The sequence below is a fragment of the Nannobrachium achirus genome, assembly GCF_963921795.1.
Source record: "Nannobrachium achirus genome assembly, chromosome: 1".
NCBI lineage: Eukaryota > Metazoa > Chordata > Actinopteri > Myctophiformes > Myctophidae > Nannobrachium > Nannobrachium achirus.
In genome coordinates, this window is record NC_137810.1 from 61,581,265 (window position 1) to 61,605,681 (window position 24,417).

The 24,417-nt window shown below is 42.6% G+C and overlaps 1 protein-coding gene across 1 annotated transcript in view; it reads right to left on the reverse strand.

Annotated features, from left to right (window-relative positions):
• The window catches only part of usp46 (ubiquitin specific peptidase 46), a 37,580-nt gene extending 18,701 nt beyond the window's left edge, over positions 1-18,879 (reverse strand). Inside the window, exon 1 of the mRNA XM_080750019.1 lies at positions 18,500-18,879. Within this exon, the coding sequence (XP_080606145.1) occupies positions 18,500-18,535 (36 nt within the window). The 5' untranslated portion in view covers positions 18,536-18,879. The remainder of the gene's footprint in view (positions 1-18,499) is intronic.
• Positions 18,880-24,417: the final 5,538 nt, after the last annotated feature.

Sequence of the window (24,417 nt, forward strand, 5' to 3'; positions counted from 1 at the left end):
TGCTCTCCGCCCACAACCTGGTTGTTGGGAGTAGGTTGGCTTTGAGAGACAGACAGAGAGAGTATATTGAGAGCTAGTGATAGATTTGAAATATTGATTGAGAGAGAGAGAGAGAGTGTTTTTGTGATTGACTGGTGACTGTTTGAGAGAGAGAGGAGAGAGAGAGATAACGTGAGCGTGTTTGGAGTGTGAGGTGAGAATTTGACTGGGAGTGTGTGTGTGTGTGTGTGTGTGTGTGTGTGTGTTAGCGTGTTTGAGAGAGTGTTTTTGTGATTGATTGACTGGTGACTGTTCGAGAGAGAGAGGAGAGAGAGAGATAACGTGAGCGTGTTTGGAGTGCGAGGTGATAATTTGACTGTGTGTGTGTGTGTGTGTGTGTGTGTGTGTTTGTGTGTGTGTGTGTGTGTGTGTGTGTGTGTGTGTGTGTTAGCGTGTGTTAGCGTGTTAGCGTGTTAGCTGGTGGTGGTGTGTTGGTGAAGGAGAGGAGAGGGAGAGATATTGTGTTTTTTTCGTCTGTCCTGTGTTCATTTGTCTGTTTTGTGTACTGTACGTTGTCTGTTCTTTTGTCTGTCTGTTGTCTGAAAAAAAAAAAAAAAGTTGTCTGTTTAGTGTAACTGTACGTTACGTGGTGTCCGTTTTGTTCTGTGTGTTCTGTTTTGAGGGCGAGGAGGAGGGAGGGAGAAAGAGAGAGTAGTAGTCTAGTCAGTTTAGTTTGGGGCCATGCCACCTGTCCCCAAGAAACGTCGCGGGGGTCCCCAGCCTAGCAAGGGACAGCCCACACTCCTCCAAGTATTGAATAGACACCTAGCTGATGACATGACTGACGAGGAGGTAGAACCGGAGCCAGGCCTGCTTACCGGGCACGTAGCGCGCCGTAGTGGCAGGACGGCAAGCTTACCAGGACGTTATTGCCCCCTAAACCCCGATGATGATGGTGATGATACCGATGAAGATAGCGCTTATGGCGCTGGAGACTCGGAGTGGAACCCCACAGCCGGAGCGAAGCAGGCTCGTTGTGTGGGCGACATCGGTAAGAATTGAAACGTGAAATTACTTTTTTCTGGTGCCAACATGCACAAAACGTATTTTTTCCCCCTGGCACAGATAAATGATTATGGTGCTGCAGTCAAACCAACTTTCTAAAAAAGGATGTGTGAATATGTGACGCCACTGATAAAACACAATGTAATTTCACGTTTCAAGCGGTTGCTGCCGAAAGTCGAGGGGACGAAGATGGCGCCGAAAGTCGGGGGGACGAAGATCAGGCGCCATCTTCGTCCCCTCGACTTTCGGCAGCAACCGCTTACGTGAAATGGGCAGCAGTGTGCGCGAAGACACCAGTCATGTTGCCATACCTTAGCAACAGGCACGATGAAAAGTACATTTCTATTATTTCCCCCTGTAGCCATTACTAGCCAAGGTATGGCAGCTGCATACCCCTGCTGTACCCAGGCAGGGGTAAATGCAAACAGTCAAATAAAAGTCAAGGAAGCACAGAAAATGTCTTTGCTGCCTATACAATCAAATGTATTTTATAACATATCAGTCACTTGGATCCTAAGTAGGATTTTGTGTTCATCATTCATCTTTTCTTTATTTTTTTGTGCCAACATGCACAAAACGTACAGTTTTTTTTTCCTGGCACAGATAAATGATGATGATGCTGCTGCAGAAATGCAGTCAAACAAACTTCCTATAAAAGGAAACTCAACATCTATGCTGACTTGTTTCCATATGTGTCCTATATTCAATTCATAAAACAAGAAATAAAAACACTGCACAACAGGCATGTGCACACATAGACATCAAAGGGGCTGTAGCTGACTATCTGTATGTAAAAAAAGCGCCCTCCAGACCATGAATGCAGTTTTCACTATGGTGAAATAAATGTAAATGTCCCATGCCATACATGAAGGCAGCATTCAAGATAATTGCCTTGTCCAAACTCTCCTGAACTTGAATGTATTATTTTATGTTGAAATAATTGCCCTCTCTGTGCAATCCATGCCATTACGGCACATCTCAAATATTGACTTGATTATGCTTAGTTCAGTGTTGTATCACACACCAAAAATAGCAGACCTCCAAGCTCACAACGCTGTATGTAAAAAAAAAAACAAGTGCCCTCTCTCCAGACCATGAATGCAGTTTTCACTATGGTGAAAGAAATGAGAATGCTACTTTACACCCCTCTTTCCATGCCATACATGAAGGCAGCATTCAAGAGAATTGCCTTGTCCAAACTCTCCTGAACTTGAATGTATTATTTTATGTATTTTATGTTGAAAGAATTGCCCTCTCTGTGTAGAAATCCATGCCATTACGGCACATCTCAAGTATTGACTTGATTATGTTTAGTTCAGTGTGGTATCACACACCGAACAAAATAGCAGACCTCCAAGCTCACAACGCGTCACGCAGCGACACGTTGTGAGCTTGGAGGTCAGCTATTTTGAGCTTGGAGGTCTTCTATTTTCGCTGTGTGAGGTCTAATTGTGATATTTACACCAAAAGGCCCTTTTTGAAATCTAACATTCTCTGCACGTTCCTGCTGCCAAACTAAACATTTTCAGATTCTTCGTCCGACGAGGAGGAGGAGGAGAGAGGAGAGGAGCCTCGCCGGGCAAGACTTGAGTCTTCTTCAGGTATATAGATACAAATAACAGAAGCCATCTTGCATTGCACTAGATAAATCACATTTCTGTTGTTCAAATGTATGTATAATTTACATCAAAGTCATGGACCACACAGATGCATGCATGCCTGAGTATGATGCCTGGGTTGAATATATATTTTCCTAATTTATTTTCCCTTTGTCCCCTTATGTGATTACAGAGGATGATGAGATTTTCCTGACTCAGCAGGGAGGGGAAGCTCAGTCCAGGCATGCAGGTACGTACATACAGTAAATACAAAAACCATCTTGCATTGCAGTAGTCCACTCATGTAGTTTACATCATGCAGTTTTCAATTGGAAATATGACATTATGTGGTGTCATAATCATTCTAAATGTTGATATGCACACTGCCTATCAAGAAATGAAACGTGGCACTTCATTTCTTGTTGCCAGCCATCCTCAATCTATGTTTATTTACATGGTGGCACAGCAAGGCCTTAGTCAAGGTCAAAACTAAGACAACGCTTTTATTTTTATAAAATGAAAGACCACAAATAGGTTGCAGACCCAGTAGTGAGATACACATTTCTGTTTATGCAATGCTTATATAACTTTAGTCTATACCTCTTTACTATCAGTAGATGCATTGTAGGATAACTGAATTCAGTCACTCAGATGACAGCTAAATGCCTAAATAGTAAGTTGATTTGATGTGCATGATTTTTACAGACACACACTGATGTAGTTTACATTCTGTATATACTTTCTTCCTAAATGGGAAATTATTTGTGATTACAGAGGACGCAGAGGGGAGTGGAGTTGTCCCGGCTGACCAAGGGCCGTATCCGTCCAGCCATGCAGGTAAAAAAAAAAGCCATCTTCCACTGCAGTAGCCTAGGCAACATTAGGCACAGGTACCAACATTGGCACACTGGCAGAAGTGAGAGTTCACTCATGCAGTTTTCAATTGGAAATATGACATTATGTGGTGTCATAATCATTCTAAATGTTGATATGCACACTGCCTATCAAGAAATGAAACGTGGCACTTCATTTCTTGGTGCCAGCCATCCTCAATCTATGTTTATTTACATGGTGGCACAGCAAGGCCTTAGTCAAGGTCAAAACTAAGACAACGCTTTTATTTTTATAAAATGAAAGACCACAAATAGGTTGCAGACCCAGTAGTGAGATACACATTTCTGTTTATGCAATGCTTATATAACTTTAGTCTATACCTCTTTACTATCAGTAGATGCATTGTAGGATAACTGAATTCAGTCACTCAGATGACGGCTAAATGCCTAAATAGTAAGTTGATTTGATGTGCATGATTTTTACAGACACACACTGATGTAGTTTACATTCTGTATATACTTTCTTCCTAAATGGGAAATTATTTGTGATTACAGAGGACGCAGAGGGGAGTGGAGTTGTCCCGGCTGACCAAGGGCCGTATCCGTCCAGCCATGCAGGTAAAAAAAAAAGCCATCTTCCACTGCAGTAGCCTAGGCAACATTAGGCACAGGTACCAACATTGGCACACTGGCAGAAGTGAGAGTTCACTCATGCAGTTTTCAATTGGAAATATGACATTATGTGGTGTCATAATCATTCTAAATGTTGATATGCACACTGCCTATCAAGAAATGAAACGTGGCACTCAAGGTCAAAACTAAGACAACGCTTTTATTTTTATAAAATGAAAGACCACAAATAGGTTGCAGACCCAGTAGTGAGATACACATTTCTGTTTATGCAATGCTTATATAACTTTCATCATAAAGTCTATACCTCTTTACTATCAGTAGATGCATTGTAGGATAACTGCATTTGACATATGTGCTTATTCAGTCACTCAGATGACGGCTAAATGCCTAAATAGTACGTTGATTTGATGTGCATGATTTTTACAGACACACAACACTGATGGAGGAAAAGCCATACATTTTACTATTTCACTGGGACACTGATGGGATGAGGGACACTGAGATGGAGGGAGAGCCATGATTTTATTTCACTGGGGTTTCAGACACACTGACGGAGGACCAGCCAGGACCACCACCTTCTGCTGCTGCTGGCCCATCCGTTCACCGCAAGGCTAAGAAGAAAAGTGGTGAGAACCTTCCTTATTCTGGCTTTACTTGCAGCATGGCAAGGCCATAGAGGTCAAAATCATTTTGATATCTGTCAATGTAACTTCAGTTGAATCACTTACAGTTGAAGTCTACAGTGTACAACGTCTGTTCGCAAACAATAGCCGATCTACAAGCTCACAACATGTCACAATGGGATGTGGTGTGAACTTGTAGATCGGATATTGTACGTGAATGTTCTCTACCAGAATAGGGATGCAGAATAGGAACAGTCCAGTCTAATGATATTCACAAGTGTTGCTCATGACATAGACTGTATCTTAGGGGGAAATGTTTACATATGTACGTACAGTAATATGACATACAGTTCTAAAAAAAATAACAAAATTCAGGGGTGCCGTGGATGATTAGCATATTTACAGGGCTGCCCTGAGCCAAAATGTTTGAGAAATACACACACCACATGAATGAAAACAATATATATTATATATATATATTTTATGGTAAATGTTTTTCTATGATTTACAGTTGGTGGCAGGCGCAGAAGAACGGATGCTCCAGAGTGGGTTGATGAAGGCAGATGGAGCCCCAGGCAGTTTCCGTTCACTGGACTTCCGGGCCCTCGTGGGAGAGCAGCAGATCTCCTGTCAGACAACCCTGTAGACTATGCAGAGCTGTTCCTCGACGACGAGGTGCTTCAGCATATAGTAGAGCAGACCAATCTCTATGCTGACCAGTGCATCGAAGCACTGTCCGAAAAGCTGGCCACCGCGCTGCCTTTCTCAAGGGTCCGTGTTTGGAAGGAGGTGACAGTGGAGGAACTGAAGACATTCCTGGGCCTACAGTTTCTCACTGGCCTAGTGTGGAAACCAAGCCTCGAGAGCTACTGGGCAACAGATGAAGTGATAGCAACGCCCTACTTCAGCAAGACCATGCCACGCAACAGGTACCAGATCATATGGAGGTTTCTGCACTTCAGTGACAACATGGAGATCGATGCAAGTGACAGACTTCATAAAATCCGCCCCATCCTGGACATGCTGCTCAGAAAATTCAAGGAGGAGTATAAACCTCACCAAAACATCAGCATCGATGAGGGCACACTCCTATGGCGCGGGCGGCTGAAGTTCAGAGTATACAACCCAGCAAAACCCATCAAGTATGGCATAAAAAGCTACGTGCTGGCCGACTCCAAAAATGGTTACTGCTATGCCATGAAGCCCTACTGCGGCATCAAGAGTTCCCTGATGGACACAGTGAGCTTCCTGATAGAGGGCCTGGAGGGACAGGGCTATCGTGTCTTCCAGGACAATCTATACAACAGTGTTCAAATGTCGCAGCTCCTCCTCAGTCACAGCATCCACTCGTGCGGCACGCTTCGTCAGAACAGGGGAGAACCGCCATCCATCCGAGAAGCGCAGCTGTCTAACCTGAAAGTAGGGGAAACGGTGTCTCGCCACACTGATGATGTCATGGTCCTGGCCTGGAGGGACAAACGTATTGTCCGCATGATATCCACCTTCCACCAGGATGAGACGAAAACTGTTCAGGTGAGAAAGAAAGGGCCAGAAGATGAAAATGGCAACGTCACATGGAACACTGTCTCCATCACAAAGCCTCTCTGCGTGTGCGACTACAACGACTACATGTCGGGAGTTGATAGACTGGACCAACGGATTTCTTATTATCCCTGGACCAGAAAGACAATCAAGTGGTCCTCTAAATTTGTAGCCTACCTGATGCAGATCGCCCTCGCCAACGCCTTCATCCTCTTCAGGGCAAACAACGAAGAGGACAGGAGCTGCACGAACCTGAAGAAGTTCAACCTGCTGGTGGTGAAAGCCTGGACCAGACCGAGACCTGATGAGGCTGAGGAAGCAGCCGCTCAAGACCCACCTGATGCCCCACCAGATGCCCCAGCTGCACCTGCCCCCACCTGCCGCAGCAGGTCTGCCCCTGCCCCACCTGACCTCCTTGGCCCCACCCCTAGGGGTCCTCGCAACAGAGACCCTGAGAGCAGGTTTGATGTGGCCTTCTCAGGTCATGTGTTGGAGCTAATCAGACCCACCGCCCGTCAGCAGCAGCCATATCGTCCCTGCCACGTCTGCAGCCAACAGGGTGTCCGGAGGGAAACGCAGTTTGTCTGCCCAGGCTGCGGATATACAGCCTTGTGCTCCTTCCCCTGCTACTTCCTGTACCACCAGAGGTGAAGAGCTCTTTGTACACACACACAGACACACACACAGACACACAGACAGACACACGCACACACACACACGCTCCGGAGGGCGAAGAAACCATTTTCTATTATTTAGCACCTTTGAACATTGAACCTTGTGATTTATTTTTTCCTATTTATTTTGTTTATTTCTATTATCTAGCACCTTTGAACATTGAACCTTGTGATTTCTTTTTTCCTATTTATTTTGTTTATTTCATTATTATATGGTAGTGATAATGGTGATAATAATCTAGGTCATATATAATTTTTATAATATAACAAAACAAAAATATAACATACTGTATGGATGGATTATTGCCACTATTATCACTATTGATGTAATTGCTATTGTTGTTGGTAATGATATAACGGCGATATAAAATGTCACACCTTGGAGTGCTCTTGGTCAACTTGGCCAGTCAATCAACAAATTCATACATATGTGTGAGAGAAAGGATGCAGCTTTGAAGATAAAGCACCTTCTCTATTTTTTCTATTTATATTTTTGTGACGGGGGAAAATAAATAAATAAATAAGTGTAATAAAAAAATGCAAGAACATTACCAGGGGTAGAGCCCAACAAGCTCGTTGCTTCTCAGGGACTTCTTCAGGGACTTGGGCAAGTTTGTATGCATATTTTTGTTACTTCTATTTTTTCAATGTATACTTGTACAATGCACCAAAGAACTGAACATAAACTGAACTGAACTGAACTGAATTCTAATGATATTTCTGACTCTTTTTTTCGAATGCATTTTTACTGTTTGACAGCTGAGAGAACTAGCTGTGATTCAACTATCCATAGTGGTTTTCTAATGAAAATTGTGGGTTTGGCAATATTTCACTAAAACACCTGGTGGAGGTGAATGCTAAATAGTAAAAGTGTCACATTTGTATTCAATAACAGTACTTCAGTAAATGTACTTACTTTCCATCACTAATTATTAGTAGGCAGGGGTTGGTGCCATGCCATGGGTCCAACATGACATTCTCTATAGAGTGCTTCAGTTACAGCCATCATGTTGTCATGATGCAGAATGAACACATGGGGGAGCCAAACCACCTCATTCTTGTTTACCAAGGCCTCTGTCTGTCTGTCAAGGCCAAATGACAAACAGAAGCTTTTACAGTATTTTTATAATGAAAGACAACAGTCTTAGTGAAGGGAAACTTGGTAACACCACAACACTGTGCTAGCTCTGAATGCCAATGGCCATTACAGGTACTCTGAGAGTGTACAAATGGAACCAAATGGACCCGTAAGGGTCCATTTGGTTCCATTTGTATACCACAAAGTCATTGGACATAAACCATAACCAGTGTTGTGTCATGATGCAGAATGAACTCTTTGGGGTGCCAAACCAGCTAGCTCATTCTAGTTGACAAGGCCCTTCTACCTGCAGGTCATAAGGTCAACAGACATCATTTTATTTTTAGAATGAAAGACAGCAGTCTTGGTGAAGGGAAACTTGGTAACACCACAACACTGTGCTAGCTCTGAATGGCCATTACAGGTACTCTGAGAGTGTACAAATGGAACCAAATGGACCCGTAAGGGTCCATTTGGTTCCATTTGTATACCACAACCTTGGACATAAACCATAACCAGTGTTGTGTCATGATGCAGAATTAACTCTTTGGGGTGCCAAACCAGCTAGCTCATTCTAGTTGACAAGGCCCTTCTACCTGCAGGTCATAAGGTCAACAGACATCATTTTATTTTTAGAATGAAAGACAGCAGTCCGGAGGTTTGTCTGAGATGTTTGTTGTGATATGCAGTTGAGCATTTGATGTTGGCCTGGCAATATTTCACAAATAAACCCCCTTTCTCTTCTCTTGAGAAGTGATGTGGGTCAGAAAATAATTTCTTTTGTGTCATAAATTCAAAATAGAACGTCTTATAAACGTACTTTTTTTGGGTAGAATAAGGAACACTTTCTCAGCAATTCCATTTTGATATCACATTTGGAAATATTCCTGGTTGAACTATTACTGTGGCACAAGTAATTACTGTGCCTGGGTAGCTCAGTCGGTAGAGCTCTTGCCTTTGTACCGCAAGGTCATGGGTTCGATTCCGGGCACCGCCAACTCAGCGTATGAGTAGCACAGCTTGGCAAGCTGTGCGGCAAGTACTGGGAGCTGATGGTAGGTGTGGCGCTCCACCTCAGCAGTCCATCTCCCAGGGGTCTAGCGCATTGTAACGGGGACAGACTCCCGCGTGTTACCGGCTGATACCGACAACAAGCCACTCCCGACCTACTTATATCAAAAACATGTGTGTATCTCTGAAATCCATTTCTGTGAAACAATATTATATGGAATATTGTACTTTGACGATGTGCACATCAAAATTTCAGGAAATAATGATGCAGCTGCCTAGTTTCTATAAAAAAATTATCATGACTCACAACATATTCTTTCATGGAGTTCCAGCCGAAACAATGCTGAAGGTTACCACAAAACAGAGCACTATTTTGATATATTTTTTTATAAATATGACTAATATGACTATATATGATGAATATTTTTTTACTTTTGTCTACTTCACAGTAAAGTAAACATCCTAAAGATACTTTTTCATATAGGCCATGTTGAGATAGAGGCAACAGTGACCGTTCTGTCGCATTGTCAAACATAAAAATGCGATTATCTCAGAACCTAGTTTGAAAGGGAAGATTTAGCGGATGATGCTCTCAATTCAACCGCAAAGGAATTCTACATGGAACCTTTTTTAGACTCAACGCTCGTCAACATGAAAGAATAAACCCTAAAGTTTATCCTGATGTGTTTGTTGTTCATATAGCACTTCATATAGCAAAGTTACAGCTGTTTCAAAATGAATGGGAGTGAATGGTGGCAGGGACCTTTTTCTGATTTGGAAGAAACCTTGGCGGCAAATGTGTTAACTGGAGCTCAGTTAGTCTGTTCTTGAGAGACTACTATGTCAGTGGTTCTCAAACTTTTTCATGTCGAGGACCCCCAAAATGATATGGATTTGGCCACGGACCCCCATCTCAAAATATTTAGTTCCAGGGACCCCCCCCCCCCCCCCCCCCCAGAAGCAAACGTTACGTTTGAGTTACAAACGTTCGCTTTGAAAATATTTATATCCAAAGATTTGCACACATTTTCACGACTTTTTTTCAAAAATAACAGATCTACAAGCTCGCAGCCGCGCTGTGAGCTTGTATATCTGCTATTTTTCACTGGTTAAAGCATTCAATAATTCTAGGCCCTAAATGGGTTAACATGAATGTGGGCACACACCACTTATCTCTTGACAGACCCGTTTTTTTTTTACATTTCAGAATTCAAAGCATCTTAGAGCTTTGTCAGATTGCGAGGCACTGCTTTGTTGAGGGACACAAGAGTCACTTCAGCGGCTTTGACATTCAATGACAGTCATTTCTCTGGGTCGAAACAAACCCCTGAATACCTCTTTGTTCCCTTTGCGCTTTGAACCCAAGAGAGATGCTGCATGTATGCGCGCGTATACCTAACCGTTCGTTTTGTATTTATCATCTATAAAATGTACTAAACTAGTGAAAACAGCAGATCTACAAGCACACAACGCCTCGCGAGTTTTGTGCGACGACGGTCTTGTATGATGAAGCAGGGCTTTGCTTTACCAAAAGACGTACACATTTGAAACTTGGAGATACGAGGTTTCTGCCCGACAGTGACGATATTTTAGTGATTATGTTGCGAGGAAAACGTTGAGATAATAGCCATTTTGGTTAGAACTGACTGAAAATAACTTTGTACTTCAAGTTTAAAATGATACTAAATATGTGTGTCCAAATGAATTCGAAATATTATCAAATGATCTCGCGGCACCCCTGGACTACCGTCGCGGCACCCCAGGGTGCCCTGTCACCCACTTTGAAAACCCCTGACCTATGGACATGCATGCACACATCACACTCACAAGTGCATGTGTGTGTGTGTGTGTGTGTGTGTGTGTGTGTGTGTGTGTGTGTGTGTGTGTGTGTGTGTGTGTGTGTGTGTGTGTGTGTGTGTGTGTGTGTGTGTGTGTGTGCACATACACATATCATTTCCATCCTTAGAGGAGAAGGACAGAAACTCTAACCTAAAGCTATTGACTTGACTTAATGGCACAGTAGAGCAGGGGTCTTCAATGTTTTCAGGCCAGGGACCCCTTAGCTGAGAGAGAGATGAAGCATGGACCCCCACAACCGTATCAATACATATAGTTTCATCGTTTGACAGCACAATCATCAGTGTATTTTGGAATCATGTCAATTTGTGTTTTCAGATATTTAACCACTTGAACCGTCAATGCTTAATAAACTTGACCTTTCACTCTGTACTTAGTCTGCTCTTTTCCCCTCTACACCGAAGCTCTTTGCCAAAAATAGACGTTCTACGAGCTCACAATGCCTCGCAGCGCGAGGCGTTGTGAGCTTGTAGATCTGCTATTTTTGGCTAAAGTTCTCTGAATATGGACGCTAGGGTTCAAGTAGTTATTATAAAAAAGGGAAAAAAAAGTTTCTATCACACAAAGATTTGGAGGACCCCCTGTAGTAACTGAGGACCCCCTCGGGGTCCTCGACCCCCTGTGTTAGAGTATTCAAGATTCAAGACATTATTCGTTACAATTTTGAAGATATACTGGCACGTTAAAGAGTAAAATACTTTGGATTTGTCTCCTAGATATTTGTCACGACAATAACAACTATTATTAAAACCTCTCTCCAACAATATTCCATTTATGATGGGAATTTGCAAAAAAACAAACCAACTCATCACAACTTGATACGGGACATCTGTGCCAACTGAAACAAAGACATGAAGGTCAATGAGCAGAACGCCCAGAATCAACATGTTGCACAGATGGTCTCATTTAATGAAGTCATGAGATAATCAACTAATTGAAGAACCATCCATATTTATATTTATAGTCATATTATCATCTAAACTTTGACCGTGTGCACAGATTAGTTTCTTTCGCTGTTTTATTCATGGGACTGGTTATTATCTTTTGCTTGGCTGTGTACATGAGTACACACTAAAGGTCTTTGCAAATGCACACTGCTGCGTTCTTTTCCGCCGAATATCAGCGCGAATATAAATTTAAAAAATCAACCTGACGTTATATCAATCACGTTTGCACACTGCCGCTCGTTGATTTTTGCAAGTGTCACCACTGGGTCCCTTGCTCTCTCTCTCTCTCCCTCTCCTTAGCCTGAAAAACGTTTTTTTTTCTTTCTTTTTTGCGTTTTTTGGATTTTCAAAACGCAACGAAAAAACGCAGCAATGTGCAACCAGCTTCAGGATAAGAGTTCAAGTCAAGCAAGCCATAAGGTGCAACACACCTGTTAAAGGAGTAGTTCACACCCCAAATGATTTTTTTTCTATTGATTACTTATGCCATGGAGACTTGAGGTCAATAATATATATCCAGACCAGTATCTATTTTTGTTTCTCACATGCCTAAGACAAAGATTTATATAGTACATTTGCCCCCATTGCTTCTGGATGGGGACCCATCCAGAATCAATGGGGGTACATTTATTGTAATTAAATTATTGTCTTAGGACAAAAACCCAAAAAGATGTTATTGAACTCAAGTCTCCATGGCATGAGTAATCAATAGAAAAGGGAGAAAAAAAAACATTTGGGGGGTGAACAACTCTTTTAAAGTTTTAAAGTCACATGTAGGGTTGAGATCCTTTAGGATTTTAGCGATTCCCTAAACGGTTCCCTTTAACCAAACCCCACCCGAGGCATCTAGCTCTTTATATCTGTGCTGGAGACTATAAAGATGGCTGTCTCTAGTTGCTGGTGTCTTCCTCCTAGCCAGCCTCCAAACAGCAGCATTGTGTTCTGATTTTAGAGGTGTATTTGCCTTGGGTTAAAGTTCTATGTAAGGGTATGTAGGGGTGGGGGAACCTCTTTTGATATTAGTTTGTCCTCTGTTGTTTTGGTTACTTCTTAGGTAAGATGTGTTGCTACATTATGAGTTTTCTTTCTGTTTGATAGGTGGTTTATTCTTATATCTATGCTCTTGGGCTCCCACCCTGAGGTAACATGTAACTTAATGACTTTGAATTTTATCTTAACTTATTACAATAAAGCCCTGAGTTTTTCATCTTTGATGTCCATTTTCTCGAAAAAACACTTTTGAAGCCAAGGATGGCATTGGATTCTCGCTAAAATAGTACAAGCTGAAAGGCATCGATCCGCCATTACTGTGTACACATGTGACGACAAGACTTCCGGGTAAAAAAAAAAAAGGTCGTCAAAAAGGAATTGTTTGCGCAATCTACTTCCGGCCTTCAAAATAAGAGACTGGCCGCGGACGGAGCCTGCGAACGGCAGCTTGGACATTTTAACCCGTTCATGTCTGGAGCACTAAATGAGTTAAGTGTTGCAACAGTGAAAACTAAGCATTATTAAAAAAAAACTGCATAATAATAAGTCAATATCACTCATGATTTTAAGTGCTATTGGGTTCCCACACTTGTTATTTTGATATTCTAAGTGTAGCAAAAGGCAACGATATAGGCAATAGAGGGTATGCACGTCCACTGGGTCCCGCCCCCCTAATCTAGACTGAGTGGCAAAACATTGAGCAGCTTGGAGCATTGGAGTTTGGAAGTGCTAGTTGCAAATCACTCAACGGTCCTGCATACCACCTGTTTCTAATTTGCACATAATGCAGGAGGCAGCAGGATGTTGTGTTGTAGAAAACGAGTGCTTCCAAACTCTGACACTTGGAAAAATAAAAACCTGCACAGAATGTCTTGAGAGAAAGTAACTCATAATAACATGCCTATGGTGGATTTTTATAAACAAAAACTTTGCAGATAGAAAGAGGATAATTCAAGCTTTCAGTACAGCCACAATGTTGGTGAGTTAACTTTGTTTAATACAATCAGAAAGGACTTTTCTGTTTGGATGTATGGGCTGTCAATGGCAGAAAGTATTTTTTTGCCACTCAGTAGGCGTGTTCCCACATAAATTCCAGCAACAGTGATGTCACGTGCATACCCTCTATATGGGCAACGATATGGACAATATATTGACCAGGTGATACGTAAGCCGAGGGGAGTTATCAGGCTGAAGGGATGTTATATGGACGGTAACAGGAAAAGCCGACCTTTTTCAAAGTCGACCTCAATTGCGGAAAACCCACCTGGGAAATGACGACCTCCAGTCTAGGAAATCTCTACCTCGATATTTTGGAAATCTCACCCCCAGTCAAGGAAATCTCACCCTCGAAATTTCACTCCAGTCTAGGAGATCTCGACCTCGAAATTTGAGATCTCACCCTCCAGTCATTATAACAGCCACTGTGATTCTGTCTCATCATGAAACTTCCATTACTAATTATTACATGATTACAATGATTGTTGGCAGTTTATATTTTGGCCTCTCATCCTCTCATCTTTCACACTGCACGCTCGTCATTTCATATTAAAGGACAACTCCGCCCTAAATCACTTCTAGGCTCATTTTCCTACTTATATTGATCCAAAATGACTGTTGCCCCTGTTGTCCAGTTTCCCCAGCAGAATGCAGCAGCTCTCATAACGTAGAGTGGAGCCTATAAGCCTATCGCTTTTACACTATATGTTGTGTTCAAAAGTGATTTTCTTCATGAATGAATGTGTTACTGGATGTCATTACAAACACATCCATGCCTTGGTTGTCCCACACAAGCCACCACAATCTCATAAATAATGTTTTGGGATGAGCATTCGGCACAAGTGCCAATCAAAGTGACTGCACTGGCCAATCACAGGGCATCTTTTCCGGGACTTGGCAAAACACATAAAGGCCTAACATCTATTTAGTTGAGTGTGATTGCTTGTGTGGGACAGCGATGACATGGATGTGTTTTTAATGACAACTAGTACCACATTCATGAAAAATAAAAACACTTTTGACCACAACAAATATTGTAAAAGCGATAGGCTTATAGGCTCCACTCTATGCTATGAGACCTGCTGGGTTCTGCTGGGGAAACTGGACAACAGGGGCATTTCTGCCTAATAGACCCCATGGACAGTCTTTTTGGATCAATATAAGTAGGAAAATGAGCCTAGAAGTGATTTAGGGCGGAGTTGTCCTTTAAGGTCTCAGTTGGAACTGTTACCCCCGCGACCCAATTCCGGATAAGCGGTTGAAGATGGATGGATGGATGGATGGATACAGAGGGAATGCATGGAAGATAACTCAAAACAAACATCCTTATTGTTGTTGAATCACCAGCATATTAAAAAATAATAATAATAATAATCTATTAAAACCTCTATTCTGTCCCTCTATTCTCAGTAAAAACTGACACACATTTCTTTGACTGCTTTTTTCTATAAACACCAAATCTCTTTACCAAAAATAAAGCCGATCTACAAGCTTAAACCCTCTATTCTCAGAAAAAACAGACCCACATTTCTTTGACTGCTTTTTTCTATAAACACCACCTCTTTACCAGAAATATAGCGGATCTATAAGCTTACAACGCAACGCAGATACAACGCAAATCATATTTTTGGCGCCCGTCCTCTCATCTTTCTTCTGCGTGAATCTCCTCTCCTCCTTCCTACGTCTTCCTACGGCTATTGATGCAGTTACAGACTGGGGTCAGACCTACTGCCTTGCAGCTAATGCTGGAAAAACAAAGGACATAGTTATTAGTCTCAGGGAGCCTCAAAACAGACCAATATCGTTTTGAACAACCAGGCAGTAGAGGGTTGATACCATAGACTGTAGAAAGATATGGACGAAGCGAAGCCATTGGTTTCTATGCAGCGCAAATGGCCCTTTCTACCCCTTGGAATGGGTGTCGCCATCATAGAATTGTAAAAGCATCAGAGATGCTATTGGCTGCCAACGGTCACGTGCAACGCAGGGATACATGGGAGAATGTGGTCGGAGCCTCCTGAAATACAGCACACGAAGAAGAACACAGCCGGCTGGTATCAGTTTCCCCCCCCCCCCCCCCCCCCCCCCGCAACTTTATCATTTATTTTAAAATACATTGGACCACATTTCGACAAAACGAATATGATGGTGATTGAAAGGCAATTTTTAACTAGCGATAGCGATAGGAACCATACAGTATTCATTAAAATGTTAATTAAGGTTAGAAATGAAAGGGGGAAATGAATGGGATCCAATTGAGGGCAATTCTTTTTGCGATCGGCCGGGGGGGGAAACAGCACAACTAGCGGCCAATCATAGTACGTTTTAGTTCCGTATTGGAGTCATTTTAAATCGGCAGAACTATGCCCCTGGTTGATACATTCAAGCTCCTTGGAATACAGCTCTCCTCTGACCTGAAATGGGATGCACAAGTTCAGTTTATGCTAAAGAAGGCTCAGCCAAGGGTTCACTATCTGAGCGTGGCCAGACGAGCACAGCTCCCCCAGATGTGTTGACCCAGGTATACGTGACCTTCATCAGACCAGTGCTGGAATATGCATCACCTGTCTGGGCCGGCCTTCCAAAGCACTAGGGTTGGAAGGCCGGCAACAAGCACACAACAAGCACACAACGCCTCGCGATGCGAGGCGTTGTGTGCTTGTAGATCTGCATCTGATCTCTACATTGCAGTATTGATACTTTCACTTAAGTCAAACATGCACGTACTTCTTCTTCCATCACTGTGTAAAAGTGGTTCTGACTTTTCACACCTGGCAGAAGGCTGGGACACTGTGATGTTGATGGTTGAGATCATTACCAGCCACTGCCACTGCCAGGGGTGTGTGTGTGTGTGTGTGTGTGTGTGTGTGTGTGTGTGTGTGTGTGTGTGTGTGTGTGTGTGTGTGTGTGTGTGTGTGTGTGTGAGTCCTTTAGCAATATATAGTAAGACGCCTCAGGGTGACATGCGACCTCGCCCTTGTGCCAATTCTTGTCCATCTGGCCAGTGATATATCGGACCGGCGGTTACCCATATATGGGGACCCCTGGTACCCATATATGGAGATCCATGTATAGTATATGTAGTTATGCTGTGAGAGCCCAAACATGCTTACTCAGTTATTCGTTATGTGAAAGTCCTATGAAGTCTATGACATCTGACATCATACCCTTTTATGCCCATACATGGAGATCCCTGTCTGACTCTGTAGAACCAGCCACACAGATATGGGCTGTCTTGGCGATATTCTGTATATGGATCATGTTAGTTAGTATGGTATGTGGCCTCCATAAATGGGCATTCCCATATGAAGTCCTGTTAAATATGGGCTTAATATTGATGACATCAGGGAACTCCATATATGGGCATAAGAGGGAATCTGTTAGTGTGACATCACAGTGAAGCCAGAGCGTGATGTCAGAGCGGCAAACCCATTCTATTAAGAGTGGTTCCCCTGACATCACACAGCTGTGATGTCACAGTGATGTGTCAGGGGAACCACAGTGTCAGACCTACAGAGATACGCGGACAAAGATGTGCCGGTTTTCATAGTTCACTCACTGCGACCTACAGTCCCAATTATAACACCACGTCAAAGTAAGGGTAATAAATAACTCTGTATTAAGCAAAGAGAGCAGCAAAGCAGGGCTTTAAAACCAGCGACGACCGTAAAAACATCAACAACAACACAGATCAGCTGGAGCCAATGCTGCAGAGCAATCAAGAGGATCATTTCACCATCATCCCTTCCGGATTACATGTGTGAGTGACACCCACCCACCAACACATTATGCAACCAGACCCCGTCAAGAAGACAAGGCATGTCAGCTCCAAAGGACAAGCTACACGTCCATTTAAACCAGGGGTCTTCAACAGGGGGTCGGGGACTCCTAGGGGGTCCTCAGAGTTACTACAGGGGGTCCTCCAAATATTCCAATCCTTTTTATATTAACAACTTGAACCCTAGTGTCCATATTCTGAGAACTGTAGCCAAACATAGCAGATCTACAAGCTCACAATGCCTCGCAGAAAGAGCTTTGGTGTAGAGGGGGAAAAGAGCAGACTAAGTACACAGTGAAAGGTCAAGTTTATTAGGCAATGACGGCTCAAGTGGTTAAATATCTGAAAACACAAATTGACATGAATCCAAAATACACTGATGATTGTGCTGTCAAAAAAACGATTACACTATATGGAATCTATGAAAAGGTGGTGGGGGTCCCTGCTTCATCTCAACTAAGGGGTCCTTGGCCTGAAAACGTTGAAGACCCCTGATTTAAACAATGCGTACAAATAGGGGGGGGGGCTCTCTCCATTCCGACATGTCTCCTTATTGTCGGAGTGGCAACACTACATAGTAGGTTAGCCGGGTTATGGTATTATTATATAAGGGATAGCTAGGGTTAGTGTCGGAATGGAGACATGTCCAAATGAAAGGATCCATTTGGTCCCATGCATGTGTAGTGACCCTCGGAGAGTGAAAACAACATGCCTGATCCCCCTGGCCTGCATCCTCCCTGCAAGGACTCTCATGGGACAGACATCACATCAACATAAACCACAGCACTGTATAGCTAGGCTACAAGGTGCATCATGACACTGGCAGCAGCAGCAGCAGTCAGCCTGCAGACGATCGATAGAGAGAGAGGGGGAAATAATGGCTTAGTTTACTTACCATATTACAAATGGAGGCGATATTTCTGACAGTCATTTAGTTTACAGTGTCCACCTCGCCGTCATCTTTATGAAATAAACATGGTTTCCTTCCTCCTCCAGCGGTCAGCCAGAGCAGCCGGGGCGACGATGCTCGGAGACGGGGAGTGTTGGTTCGCAGCAGCCGCGGCTCGGGCTGTGCTGCCTGGAGGCCACACTGACTGCACGAAGAAACCCCCAAAAAGCACAGCAATGTCTGGACCATAAGAGACCATGAATTAAAACAAAGCAGCCCGCAGGCACCGCGACGTCTTCGTTGTGGCGGACATGTTGTCAAATAGGCCTATACCGAGACAGAACGCGATAAGTGCATTGTTGCTGAGGGAGAGTAAATAGACGAAGTTGCAGCAGGTTGATTATTGCAGAAATTACAGCACACACAAGCGTGCTGGTGTGAGAATATGCCATGGCACCGCCCACCTGGGAGAGAAACCTCCAGAGCCGATTGGTCGAGTTGCTTCCGTGTTTGATTGACAGGATCAAAGGGCCATAGGGAAGCTTTAAGAGTTAATGCCCGGTTGAGGCGCACTCTGGGGCGCAACCAATCATCGGCACGTTTATGAAGTGGACAGTGGTGGTTTATGGGAGTTTGAGTTTACCGGTATGTGTCCGGCGGGTAGCAGCAGTCTCTGGTCGATCTACACTACAGTGTGGATCAAGAAGACAAGAAAATAAAAAAGACTCAAGATGTGTTAACGTTAAACCATTATTGTTACACAATAGGCCTATATGACTTTGACAAAAAAAATGCCTCCTCTTTTTTTTGTCTCCTCTTTCTGAAATGAATCCAGGGAAAACTGCCTTATTTTGTTTTGTTGAAGCTTTTCCCCCATCCATCTCTGGCCCAGTGGAAGTGAAAAATGTGCATATCCAACAGTGCAAATACAGCATATAATTATTTACATAATTCGTGTAAATCAATTATGATTTGAACAATCATAATTGTTTGACATGATGATAGGTAAGCTTAGCTACGTATATTGCAACTTGTGTGTCCTATATTATGATCAGGCGTACTTTCTGTGGCTGTATACCAAACTCAGGTCCCTGGACCTTAGTTTGGGAAGTAGACCTAGTTAGTATAATTAATAAATAGTGGAAGAAGTAACCTGCTCTATATGCCTATTTAAGGATCATAGGATAGGCCTATTACTTAACAGCTGGTGATGACGGGACTAATTTAAATACTTTACGTGCAGTGTTGTAAAAAGTACTCACATTTTATACTTAAGTAAAAGTATCAATACAGCAATATAGAACTACTCCATTACAAGTAAAAGTCCTGAATTCAAAATGTACTTGAGTAAAAGTATGAAAGTATTGGCATCAAAATGTACTTAAAGTGCCAAAAGTAAAAGTACAAAATGTTTGAAAATAGCAGATCTACAAGCTCACAACGCGTCGCATCGCGACGCGTTGTGAGCTTGTAGATCGGCTATTTTCAAATAGCCAAGGGATAAAATAAGGCTAAAGTGGTTAATATATGTTTTTTTTTTATATTATAATGTATAACTGCAAAGTAACTAGTAGCTAAGGTTTTCAAAAAATGTAGCGAAGTATTTGGATCCGAGATGTAGTGGAGTAGAAGTAAAAGTATTAGAAATTGGAAGTACTCAAGTAAAGTACAGATACCTCAAAATTGTACTTAAGTACAGTACTTAAGTAAAAATACTTAGTTACTTTACACCACTGTTTACGTGTCACTATTGCTGTAGCTTAATACAACAACAACATCATCATCATCATCATGTTGTTTTGTAACTTGTAACTAAAGTTGTCAAATTGTATTTTTGCAGTGAAGTAAGTACAGTACTTGAGGATATGTATGCCTATTTAATTACTTTCCACCACATATAGGCCTAATAGGCCTATAGATTTTCACCTGAAAAGTGTGGAAGCTTTGAAACCTCAGACAAGGATCTGATTTCATTCAAATGACTGCAAAACATAATGAGACTCAGAGAAAAGAAAATAACAAATCTAAAATACCGGTAGGCCTACCATAGTCACACATCACAATCAACTTCAAGTTTATTGTCCCGTCACAGGTTTAGAGCTGTAAAAGAGTGGGTGAAATTATTTTCCATACAAATTCCAACAATTTGCAGTCACACAATATAGTAGTAATAAGAATAGAAAACAAAGCAAAGTCAGATAAAATATCAAATATTGATCAAAAAGCATGCAAAAAAGAAATGAGGTACAATATCACAGACAAACCTTTAGTGACCCCAAAGATAAATTAGAGGTCTCCCCAGTACCCAAACTAGTGAAAATAGATAAAAATCATAATTTAGCAACATAAAATATGGATAACAATAAAAATGGACCCCCATACCACTGTGAAAAGTGATGACTCATCACTAAACCATCGTTTTTTTGCATCTGATTTTGGCCCAATGAATGTTTTTCGTGCAAAACAAATGCTTGCAATGGATTCAGAATAATTAAAAACACCTAGTTAGACCCCTAACCTGCTACTTAAAGCATATTTTTGGGAGTGATTTTTTTTCCCATATAGTACAGTGTATGGTAAGTGAATAAGACCCAGAATTACCCTAGCTGTCAAACATTTTGCTAGGGATGTTGAATTTCAATCTTTGTTAGATATGTTACTAGACACCTTTACGAACACATTGGCGAAGAAATCGTTTGGTAAGGAATTTATTCCCAGGTTTTTATTCCCTGACTATTTGAAGCCTGAGTGAATAAGAGTAGATTGTCAATCTCCCCCTGTTCCTACACTGTCACTACCAGTAAGACTCCCTAATCGGGAGATAAGCGACCGTGAGGTCGCAGCGTGATTTTAGGCCAAAATGTGTAGAAGTGTCCAAAAATGTGTTTGTAAAAGTCGGCCTGATGGTGGCGCTATATGGGACAGATCCATGTTGATGATATGAGTGTAGCCATACTGTGTAGCGATTTGCGTGATTTTAGGGCAAAATCTGTTGGAGCAGTGTCCAAAAAAGTGTTTGAAAAAATCAGCCTGAAGGTGGCGCTAAATGGGACAGATCCATGTTGATGACATCAGTGTAGAGCAAGTGTGTACCGATTTGCGTGATTTTAGGGCAAAATTTGGAGGAGCAGTGAACAAAAATGTGTTTTAAAAAATCGGCCTGAAGGTGGCGCTAAATGGGACATATCCATGTTGATGAGATGAGTGTAGACATACTGTGTACCGATTTGCGTGATTTTAGGGCAAAAATTGTAGGAGCAGTGTCCAAAAATGTCTTTTTCAAGAATCGGCCTCATGGTGGCGCTAGAAGAGGGCCATGTGAGAATTGATGGTGAGTATGTGTGCAAAATTTGGCATGGATCGGGGCAACGGTTGCGGAGATATGAGCAGGGCAAAAGTGTGACGTGTGACGTGTGACAGACGGACAGACAGACAGCCGGTGGAGGTTTTGGTAGTAAGTGCGACCTGACGGTCGCAATAAACAGCAATGTCCTGGGGGCAGAAGAGCTGCTCTGAGAAAGGCAGTCTCCTCACATTCTAAACACCAATTAGATGGTCATAACGAAGAGGGAGGGGGGCAGGGGCGTCACAAGGGGGGGGAAAGTGGGACTGAGTTAAGGTGGAGGGGCCTTCCATTATGTTATACTTTAGCTATTGAAAAATAGCAGATATACAAGCTCACAGCGCGGCGCGCTTGTAGATCTGCTATTTTTGAAAAGTCGTGAAAATGTGTGCAAATCTTGGAATATATGTATTTTTTTAAGCGAACATTTGTAACTCAAATTTTGCTTCTGGGGGGGTCCCTGGAACTAAATATTTTGAGATGGGAGTCCGTGGCCAAATACATATCATTTTGGGGGCCATTCACGTGAAAACGTTTGAGCACACTGACATAGGCTTTTCAAAAACCTTCAAAAACTTGCACAAATGTTTTTTTTTTTTGTTTTTTTTCAAAAACAGCAGATCTACAAGCGTGAGCTTGTATATCTGCTATTTTTCAATAGTTAAAGCACAAAATAACGCAGTGAATCCTTGTACCCAGGGCCCAGAATTTGGTGCGACACCCCTGGAGGGTGGGGTGACTGGGGGTCCTCAGGAGCCCAGCAGGGGCCACGGGGCTCCAGGGCTGAACTCTGAATTCAGCATAGGGCCCGTGTGTGCTTTCACAACACTGCCAGTAATTATCTCCTTAGCATTTACATCTGAACACAACAGAAAGGAAAAGGAACAAATACCAATGACAAACAGACTTCAAGGGAAATGGGGAAGAGAGAGATAAAGGAATTTACAGAAAGCAGGATGAGAATTGTCAGTATGCTGTTTTACGGAAAGCGGGAGTGATCGCGATGCCGTCATGTTACTGGTTTAAGGCTCTTGCACGTGTCCAACGCGTCACACTGAGACGCGTTGTGCGCTTGTAGATCTGCTATTTTAGAAAAATGTACAAGATTTTTGATTAAAAGACAACTTTGTTTTTTTACAACAAGGGTTCATATTTTAGATTGAGAAAAGAAAAGATGAGTGTTAAAATGTTTTCATGTACTTCTTCATCATCATTTTAGTGATTTTAACGATCTTGATTTGCATGCATGCCCCCAAAATAAACCTCCAACGTGACGTGATGTGACGTGACGTGACGTGACGTGACGTGACGTGACGTGACGTGACATGACGTGACATGACTGACTGACTGACAGACAGCCGGTGGAGGTTTTGATAGTAACTGCGACCTGATGGTCGCAATAATTGTGATTATCTCAAAGAATTGTGATCGGGCATTGAAGGAATTGCGACAGGCCAACTGGGCAGTGCAGGGGAAGTCTGTGTGACAGATGAACAGGGATGGAGCATCTTTGTGCCTCCATATCATCTTTTTTTTAGAGCAGTATTTCGCTTTCAGATGCTATGGATGTGTTTGTAAAGCACTTTGAATTGCCTGGCCCTAGTTGTTGAAATGTGCTAAAACAAATAATACAACTTGCCTTGCCTTACCTCACCTCGTCCTTTTTGCATACGTGGAACCTTCTTCTGACCAGAGACGTCAATTGGGTATGGCAAGGTATGGCAGCTGCCAGCCAGGGGAAATAAATGTACCTCTTAAAATAAATTCATGTGCGTGTGCAAGACACCAGTCATGTTGCCATACCTTAGCTTTTGCAGAACTGACGCCACTGCTTCTGACCAGTGTGGGACCTTGTCTGCTTGTGTCTTTCCACCCGCACACGCACGCACACGCACGCACGCACGCACGCACGCACACACACACACACACACACACACGCTTATAGCATGATTTTCTTGTATAAATCAGCTATTAGAGTCAATGAGGCCTGCAATATATCCAGAGGCACCTTCCTGTTGTTCAGCTGCTACAAAGGGGAAAGGAAATGTGTCACGCATCATTTCCCTCGTTTTGAGAAAAATAAACCTCCAATTTAGACTCTGCGAGCCACTGCAGCCTGTTTGTGCTTGGCACAGATTTGTGCAGTCCTAGTCCTTGAACTAGTTCCAGCACACAACTCATCAGAGGAAATATCTTATGTTAGCAGTGGTGGGGAAAAAGCACTCACATGTTTACTTAAAGGAATAGTTCACCCCCAAAATGAGAAAGTTGCCAGCACTCAAGGAATCTCCTTTTAAAAAAAGTTTATTTACCTCATACAGGCTCAAACACGGACGCGTTTCGACCGTTCAGGTCTGATCGGTCGAAACGCGTCCGTGTTTGAGCCTGTATGAGGTAAATAAACTTTTTTAAAAAGGAGATTCCTTGAGTGCTGGCAACTTTCTCACTTTGCATGTTCTTTCGAGCCGTGCACCGAAAAGACTGTATCTAAATTGGAGTGCTGCGGGCTTTCTGCTTTGTTGCAGGCGTCTCTCCACCCCCAAAATGACCCTTTTTCTATTGATTACTTATGCCATGGAGA